The sequence below is a fragment of the Photinus pyralis genome, unplaced genomic scaffold (genome assembly GCF_008802855.1).
Source record: "Photinus pyralis isolate 1611_PpyrPB1 unplaced genomic scaffold, Ppyr1.3 Ppyr1.4_LG5, whole genome shotgun sequence".
Classification (NCBI taxonomy): domain Eukaryota; kingdom Metazoa; phylum Arthropoda; class Insecta; order Coleoptera; family Lampyridae; genus Photinus; species Photinus pyralis.
Window position 1 is genome coordinate 19,343,924 of NW_022170596.1, and position 9,999 is coordinate 19,353,922.

At 36.3% G+C, this 9,999-nt stretch overlaps 1 protein-coding gene across 1 annotated transcript; it reads right to left on the bottom strand.

The window, feature by feature from the left end:
- Window positions 1–8,090: 8,090 nt before the first annotated feature.
- Window positions 8,091–9,945, bottom strand: LOC116170610 (suppressor of hairless protein-like). Its single transcript, XM_031487114.1, has one exon. The coding sequence runs from the start codon at window positions 9,003–9,005 to the stop codon at window positions 8,091–8,093; it is 915 nt and encodes a 304-aa protein (XP_031342974.1). The 5' UTR covers window positions 9,006–9,945.
- Between the last annotated feature and the right edge of the window lie 54 nt (window positions 9,946–9,999).

Consider the following 9,999-nt stretch of genomic DNA (forward strand, 5'->3'; position numbering starts at 1 on the left):
TAGTTGTAAATTGTGGTGTATTGTCTTTGGTATAACTCCAGTAGCACTAAGAATAATGGGAACTATAACAGTAGATTTCATTCTCCATTGCGTCTTAAGCTCGATAGCTATATCGGTGTATTTGCGGTGTTTTTCTGCATGTGTTTTAGTTAAGTTGTTAGTGTTGGGGATGGCAATGTCTATAATACAAATGGATTTTTGTGCTTTATCTATAAGTGTAATGTCTGGTCTATTATTGTGGATAGTTTTGTCTGTGAGTAGTGTCCTGTCCCAATATAATTTGTGTGTGTTGTTTTCAAGTATGATTTGTGGCGTGTATTTGTAGTATGGTGTCGTATCTGTTATGAGATTGTGTTTAAGTGCTAATTTTTGATGTATGATTTTAGCTACCTGATCGTGTCGATGTTTGTATTCAGTTTGTGCAAGTCGTGTGCATGCCGATATTATATGTTGGATTGTTTCTGATGTTTGTGAACAAAATCGACAAGAATCATTTGTCACTGTTTTATCTTTATGTATGTGTTTTTTATAGTTGCGTGTGTTAATGACCTGGTCTTGTATTGCTAACATGAAACCCTCAGTCTCCGGGAAGATATCACATTCAGACAACCAAGTGTGCGTTGCTATAGAGTCAACACAATCCCGGCTAACCTCTTGTGGAAATCGTCCATGTAAAGGCTTTTGGTTCCATGTCTGTATGTTATTTGTGATGTATGTAAGTTTGGATGTGGGTGGGAGTACATTAGTTTCGTGTAGGTTAAGTGGTGTGTAAGATTTGTCTGCATATGATACTGTTTTGTGTAAGACTGAAGTATCTGATTTGTTATAAAAGTATTGTCGTAAATTGTGTATTTGTGTTTGGTGTAATAGTATTAGTTATTATTATTATTATTATTATTATTATTATACAACACCACGCACTAACACCTTGTCAAAATTTTCAGTTTATGTAATGTGTCAAAATTATAATTCATTATCTCATTTGGTGGATATCTTTAATTGCACATTAGCTTCGTTTATTTCTGAACTAGATAGAATTACCGTCAATTTTTTTTTAGTAGTGATAATGTTTAAATTTATAGACTTTCGGACTTTTTTTCTGCATTTAAGGGGTTAATTAGTTGCTATGCTAAGTGTTCTTTAGTTTACTTTTTGCCTCGCTTTTTGCCGTTTTTTTATTATGTTATCTAGTGTGCTAAAGTATAACCTCGAGTATAACCTTTTGTCCTGTTATTGGACTTTAATTTAATTCATATTATTATTATTATAAAAATGAAAACGTTGATTCGAGTGTACAAAATCCGAGACAAAATCACTTCTTGGGTTTATAAAAGAAACAAGAAAAAAATTAATAGGAATTAATTAAAGTAATAGTATAAGGACGTGGGAGACTATGAAAAGGCAAGCAAAAACAAAAGATGAGTCAAACATCTGTTTAAAATTACTTGAACACAAGCACAGAACAAAAAAACGGAGGTGATGGAGGGAACCAAACTGCAGCAAATTTCATGAAATTCTGACCATTTTGTTGTTCAGAGAAGAATTCAAGTTTCAATTTTCTTTCAAACTTTAAAAAACTAATGTTAGAATTTTTCATTCCTAAATACCAAATTTCGATGATATCCGATTTTTTACGCATCTTCGTTTACAGTTTCCAGTTTGGAGTACAACATTTTAAATTCAGGAAAAAAAACTAAAGAAGAAACCATAATTTTGGAATAAACAAAAAGTAAAAACACGTCACGTTTCTGGATGGTTTCTTTATGTGTTTGATATCTCAACGGCCACAACAGTTACAGTGCTTTCAGAAACGCTTTTGAAGGTAAAACATTTTGCACCCTCGGTTTCTTTGGAAAAAAAATGTTTGTTTTGGTCTCAAATACCACCCAATATTTTTAAATACCTAATTGTTACGCCCTGTATATACTTATGCCACAATTGTTTTTGAATTAATTCCTCAATAAGCGCAAATTATCCACCAGAAAAAGTTAAAAAAAATATTGTGAACAAATAGTCAGTACAATAGGATTAACATAAAATGCAATGGAAACCAATTGAAGGAAAGTGTAACAGGAAAATGAAAGAAAATAATATTTCAGCAGCAAGATTCGAAAAAAATCCACGGCAAAATGGGCGTACTAGGAATCTTTTGAAATAAATTAATTGCACAAATTTATAAAGACCCCACGACATCAAAAAAATGTTGTGCAAACCACCGATTATAAATAAAAGAAAATAAAAATGCGCTAAAAAATGACCTTAGCACTCACACTTTACGGAAAAACGTAGCTTTTGAAGTAGTTATAAAGTTTCGTTATTATTCCCACATGTTACTTTACGCCAGATTTTATGTCAGTTGAAAAAAACTTTTATAAATTATTTCTCACGGAATAGTTATTCTGATCTTATACCAACATATGTAGGAAATTGTTTGTTAATTTTATTGTTTAAATTAAAGAAACCCCGCTGAAACGACAATTCTGGGAATTATTTACACAATGTGTTTTAAATTATGTTTAGAAATGCGATCTGAAACAGAAAAACAGAATAAAGCAATTTTCTTCCATCTTGTATTAAGTTAGATAAACTGAAGAGCAACTTTTTAATGCACTTTTATTGAGATTCATTTATTCTTGTACAGTGGGCATTTTAAGAGAACAAATTTCAATTACTTAAAAAAATATTATTGCAAGTAATAGGATCTCGTTAATATTTCAAAAAAGACATTTGCTTTAGTTAAGTAGATTAACCGAGGCACGTGGCGCAGTGGTCGCGCTCACCGATGCTATTCGGGAGGTTGTGGGTTCGAATCCCGCTGCCGACTGCTCTGTCTGGGGTTTTGTCAGGGGGTTATCCTCAGACATACGTAGCTTCGCATAATGCTAGCATTATGTTGAAATCTACGAGGCAAATGCTGGAGCAGTACTCTCCCCCTCAGCACCCTAACTCCGTTCCTTCCGTTCCCATCCCTAACTTTACCCATCCTTACAATCCCGTTCTCTGGCTGAAGAGGGCCAGGAAGCCCTGAGCAGCCCGCCTCCTGTATCCCTGTAGTCAGGGGTGCCGGAGGAATGAAACACGTTGGCCTTTTTCCTTTAGTAGATTAAGCTATAGTACTTTGAATGTTGTCAAATGTGGAGGACCGCATAAAAACATCCTGTAGATAAAATACATTAAAGTTCGACAAGGAATAATAGGCCCAGACCCCGAATATCCGAGAGGATACACTGAAAATTGAGGTGCAGATCAAAATATGCTTTACAATCAGAGCATTTACACCACACTAATGTCCTGTTGTAATTCTCTCCTCCTTAAATGAAAATAATTGTAAAAACTTTTGTACATTGCGTGATAGGGGACATAATAAAGCTAGCAAAAAATACAAAGTCGATGGATGGTCTAGGGGCAACATTTTATCGTAGACAGGCAGATTAGTTAGGTCCACTGAATCCAATGTGCGGAGCTACTGTGTTTGAAACAACCGGAGAATATCGTTTTTGCCAAGGTTTTTGCAAATCTCGTAACTTCCATAACGTTTCCAGGTTAGACTACATTCAAATAGTACAATAAAAGTGAGGCGATGACATTACAAAGTTTTAGAGACAAAAGGCACCACATTATTATTAAAACACTTAAAACAATTAAACAATAACATCAAAATTATTACTTTTGGTATTATTATGTATATAATAAGGCTATTATTTCACTGTTTAAAGTACAATTTTTAAGAACAATAACTTTTAGTAATTTGCTCATTATTAGAATCTTGAACTTAAAATTCCATGCGAAAAATAATAACCATTTAATTAAATACTACATAGTGTTAACCCATAAGAATGGGACAAGAAAGACCTCTGCAGTGTCCAAAAATCAGAAAAATTTGGAACTTCTACGTTAGTAAGAAGTTAATACGAAAATTTGCAGAGAGATCACTGCACTACTGCTGTGCTGTGATTCTTCGGTACATACCGACGTACATACTCTACCTGTATCCCCAAAAATCTCCACCACTCGCCTCGCCCATCTGCGCCTGGGCGCACATGTTAAATCTTAAAGCATAGATTTTTATCGAGATTTTTATCCTCCGCCTTTTGACAATCTTTTCGTCTCTCTTTGTACAGCATGCTGCTTGTATGTTAAGGACTCACCCCAGAACGGTATTTGACCTCTGACCCTGCCACTGGGTGTTGATTGCCAAGATCCAAACTAGCTTGGCATTAGTTTTAGCTTCTTACTAATTTATATACAAGTGTTTGTTTGCAAAAAATAGTGTAGCTTTTTTCAATCCAGATAAATTTTGCCACGAATTTTGCATACAAAGTAAGTGCCCCTTGGACTCCAACGCACTGTTTTCAAAATAACACTTAATTTATGAATCAGTACAATATCAAGGCTTGTGAATATTAAAAAGTAAAAAAACACCTCACGAACATGAAGGATTTCCCGAGGTATTTCCAGACGAACGTTTATAATATAGTTTTTTGTCACATTTTTTTGTATTTTTTCATGTAGAATTTGCGCGAATAATTTGTCATTAAATTTTACACACAACATTCTGAATACCCTGTATAGAGTAGTGTTCGAAAACTTGTTTAATTAAATACATACGCATGTTTGCATAATGAAAGGTGGTAATCTATACTGGGTGTTAATACTAAGTTGTTACCTCGGTTGTTACACTCGAAAACGGCAGTTAGAACTCATTAAAACAAATAACTTTTCTTAGTTCCAATTTTTGATTAGGTGCCCCGGTTCCAAGATATTGGCGTTCTTTTGTTTTTCGAAAAATCGTCATAACTTTCTTATTTTAAGGACTATTGAAAAAAAATTTTTTTTCAAACCTATCCTTCAGCTCTCTAAAACTTTCCAAAATTCCCACGGGAACGGGAACAGGAAAAATTAGGATTTTATGTTTTACAGACGAAAAGAAATTTGACATTGACGACGCATTGGAAAAAAATGCATTTCATTATTCCCTTCTCATCGTTGAGAAGTGCAAGGCAGTAATGAGAATCATTTTTGGGTCACTCAACCAATCCTGCCGCATCAAGCTTTTGAAGTAGTTTCATTTTCTTTACAGAGAGGAGAAGATCTATATAGCAAAATGTACGTAAAGGTATGACATGTATAGACAATTTTAGAAGTGTTTTGGAAATGTGTAGAATGTATAAAAAGTTTTGGAAATGGATAGAATATTTTGGACATTATTTGATTACTTAACATTGAGAATGTTTGCAAGCACGGCCAGACTGATCATATGTATATGTACCTTAGGGTGATATTTGGTCAAGCCTAGGCGATCCGAGCCCCATCTTGGAATTATGACATGCGAACCACTCTTCATAGTAGGAAACCTATAAATGACTCTGATTCTGAGAGAGGAGGAAGAAAGAAATTTAAAAAATAGACCATGGTGAAGATGAAATGACAAAGAGTGCCAATTGTTAATCGAGAAACAAGTTGTACTGAAAATGTACTTGTAATTGGGCGCCCTTCAACATCGTTTTCTGTGTTCTCGTGAGATATATATTTCACTAAAGCAAGGAGGCGTACAGGATGTCCCATTTTGGACACTTTTAGGGGGTACCTCCCTGTAGTTGTTACTGCTAGCAAGAAAGTAATAAAGGCGTCATGTGCTCTTTTCGGGCCAAATGGTAAAAATCATATTCGCTCATATAAAATATATGGGAGAAATCAAAAAGTTGTCAACTTCAGAATGCCCTATATTTTGATAGTTAAAAGAAATACAGAAAAACATTTACTACAAAAGTTCCTTTATAATGATTATTGATGTACCTACCATTTAAAAAAAATATACGGGTTCAAGTACAAAAAGTTATTGTACCTAACCTCATTTTTTTTTAATGGAACACCCTGTTTATTTTAATTTAAAAAGGATAGCATAGTAAATCCTCCTTCCAAAAATATGACGCTAAAAATATTCAATATTGATTTTAAAAAACTTAAAAAAGATGCGAAAAGATGTTTAAAAATATTAAAAATTCAAAAACATTTTTGAACTTTTTATATTTTTCGAATTACATATTTGAACCTTTTTTAATCTTGTTGAATTTTTTGAATCACTTGAATCTTTTTTAATACTATCGCTGGTGTGATATATTTTTCAAGAAAAAATGTAATTTATTATCTTTTTCGATTAAATATACAGGTTCCATTAAGAAATGAGGTTAGGTCCGATAACTTTTTTACCTGACCTTACCTAATTTTGAAATTGACAGGTCAACAATCATTAAGTATAAAGAACGAAAGAAACATTTGTAATTAATAAACATTTTTCTGAATCTCTTTTAACTAAAAATATATATGGTCATTCTGAACAATTTTGTATTTTCCCCCATATCTCTAAAGCGAGCGAATATTGTACAATTTTGATTTTACCATTTTAAGTTTGACCCGGTTTGACCTATCAAGAGCACATCACGCCTATATGATTGCTAGCACTAACAATTACGGAGATATCCTACAGTATCGAAAATGGGCTACATATACAGGGTGTTCCTAAAGGTGACGTAAAAACAGAAGGGGCTAATTCTTTGGCTTATTTTATGATTGACAAACCTTGAGACAAACATATTGTATATATATATATATATATGCGAATGCGCAACCTACAATATTTACGGAATAATTTTTTTTATGTTTACCACAGGTCGAGCCACAGGTGCTTCTTTTAAAAGCAAACATTACACAATAGTAAAAACCAAATATGCGCATACGCAGGCTACTAAGTCAATTTTCTTAGATATTTTTTGGCATTTTAACTGGAGTTTTAACGACAGATACTTCTAATAGAGATAAACCAAAAGTAAAGAGCTAACTTGCTTAGTTAGATAGTTAGAGGTATGTCCGAGAGTATTTCTGTACAATTTTAGCTGGAGCTGCGATCAGTAAAGACAAACATCGAAATGTGCGCATGCTCGACTGCGCAACTTTCGTACTACTGGGGGTATGTTTTTGAAATGCTTACTATAGATGTTTATACCTAGTAAAGGCACACATCAGGGGAATTAAAAATCAGATGTGCGCATGCGCAGATTGCGAAATGCCAACTTTCATATAAAACCGTAACTCGTTTTAATGAAAGCAAACGTAGCGCATATAAATATAATTATGTGCATATAGCCTCTCAGAAAGTACTAATCTGTGCATGGAAAATGCGCCTTAGGGCGAAAATCTTTCTTCTTGTTTGCAAATCAGGGCCCTACACTACCTACCTGGAAAATTACATCATTGATACAAATTGTGAACAACTACGCAACAACAACATGCAAGTGTTACCTACTTTGACTTTGCCGTGGTGGTAATATGATTGTCGAAGTAGTAATTTTTAAGGCATTTTAGGACCTTTGTAACTTTTTAACTAAAACAAATTGTTCTGAAACAACAAACAACTTTGGTATGTTTTCGGGAAAAATATATTTGATGACGTTATAATTCAGTTTTCCAGGATTCTCCAGAACAGTAATTTAGGCGCAAAATAGGCCTTACCTCCACTCACTGGTCAGACTCAATTTTTATTTAAAATTTATCCGAGACATCGAGTTCCTAAAGTTAGCCCCCCCCCCCCCCAACAGAAAACAAAACGAGAAACAAAATATGTTTCAGACACCCTGTAAACAATTGTAATCTATTATTTTTTTGAACTTGATAAATGAGAAACAGAGGGAGATATTGTCATGCGGTCATTAAACATATAACCACCTAGGGGGCATACTTGGCGGTGAGAATGTAGTGTCAGAGGAGAGTACTCACAAAAGGCAATTGGCATGTATGAACGAGACATATTATCTATTCCTAAAAACTTAAATATAATAAGGAGGGTACCTTATTAAACTGTATTGCAAGCGAGATTGCAAGGGAATATGGTAACTTGGAGAATTATATAAATATGCAAAAGTATGGCTTCCTACCAGGATAATTAGCCATGCATTGTGGTCTTATATGGTAACTATTCTCATGGTCGAATGATCCACTAATGTCATTAAGCAACTCTCAGATTGGACCCTTCGCCCTTTAAAGCATAAAGACCTTTTCATAGTCAGATTTTGCATAAAAAGCTCGTTTAAAAATTAGTGAGAGCGTTTATCAGTGCCAGTAGAGTGGTTCTCAAAACAACAACAAGCCTCCAACAAACATACCTTTCGAATAATTAATCGTGGTAACGCCATTCCGGTAACGGAGCAAACCAATTTGACAGTGGCCCCATAATGAATGTATCCGTCTCGTACCTGAAACTCTTCACTTTCCGACTCGTTATCGTCCAATAAGTGAATTGTGAAAGCGCCCCATTGTGTAGAACTGGCATGGAAATGTCCGTTTTCGACGTGCAAATATCTGGTCGACACGGTCTGCGATCTTAATCGATTAAACAGCGCAACTTTCGTGCCACTGGCTATACACAGATCGGCGTTTTTTAATGACTGTTTTTTCTTAGAAGGTTTCGAAATAACTTTTATACGTTTACTATGGAATACGCCGATATCGTGTCCGGAGCCGTAAAACATTTTCACCGACAACATGAAGTGCTTACGTTTATCCGAGTCGGAGATGTATAGGGTTTTCGCTGCACAATACTGCTTGCCGTTGTTTAAGTCGAGCTGTTGCATGTCTTGGTCGGAATTGCCGATGCCGATGAAGGCGCAGAGCTGTGCCGCCTGCTCGGATTCGCCCTCGCGTAGCATCTGTTCCTGTCTCAGCCGCCAGCCGTCTCCGAATAGGTATATACAGGGTGGTGGGCAGAAGAATCGTTTCTCATTGCCGTAGGACTTTTGGGCTACCTTGGCGTGCAGAATGACTACGACCATGTCGGATCTTTCCCTGAGGTAACGTTCCATCGCTTCCCGTGTAAGTTTCCGGCCTTCGCCTCGGTAGCCGCCCGGTACGACCGCACCGGTGAATCTGGAATACATTGCCCCATGTTGAGGGGGTGGTGTCGGAGGCGACTGTGCGTGAGCGATTCCCGGGAGGCCGTATTGGTGAGGCATGCTGAAAATTTGGTTTAAATCCAACACTGCACTCCCCGGGTCCTGCACTGACTGTTTACAATTTCACATGTTTGCATTTTTTATGGTTATGAGTGAAAAGCTACCGGTTCATTTAGGATTGAATTGTTTTGGAAGTAGATGCCGCCGAATCAGACTAAGTACTGACTGAGGATTTCTAGCGAAACGCGCCAGAGCTACCGGAATACGTGAGAACGACTGCTGTTTGGTCCCCTCTCTCGAATGCTACCTCATTTCATTCCAAAACACCTGTTCGCGATATGAATTTTCCGACAGTTCGACCAACGTTACACCATTAAACTGTGTTATCATTTTTATCGGAGACGTCGATCTTAATTAATCCAACTAATCGACAACATCGCCAATAGCGTTTACCGAAAACCGCGATCGGGGGACATTCCCCGAATTTTTTACCTAAATTTAATTAACGCGCATCCATCATTATATTGGTAGCGCAATTATTGTGATGAACTGTACTTTTATTCTCCCCGTTCCGCACCGTATCGTATAGTGCCGTGCCGCTAAAGGATGTTGGGGTTATAGCCAGGGCGTGGGAAAATCATCGTGTGGGAAAGAGTGGGTGGCCTCGGCGATTCTCAGCTCAAACATTTGATACAGCCGATGTAATTCAGAATTTCAGACTGCGTTAACATAATATTTTCCTCTGATTTGATGATTCTCGCGTCTTTCCGTGGGAATTAACACCAAAATAAGAAGGATGAATGTACTAGTTTATATTCGTCCTTGTCCCTGAGAGCTTGACAGCGTGAGAATTTTGCCTTGCTCTTCCTATTTTAGCTGTGATTACTTCCGTTAATGGGGGTAACTGGTCTTTGGAGGCTCATTGAGCCTTCTGGACAACCAGTACCATTGCAGACGCTCGATAATAAGGTTCTAGCGGTGGGTATCCTTTTATCGCTGCGTGCTACGGATGATCGCTCGATTGTTTTCTTTTCCTTAACCTCACTTTTTAGAT

Excerpts from the sequence above, each read along its gene's own strand:
- LOC116170610 (XM_031487114.1), bottom strand. The coding sequence starts at position 9,005 with ATGCCTCACCAATACGGCCTCCCGGGAATCGCTCACGCACAGTCGCCT.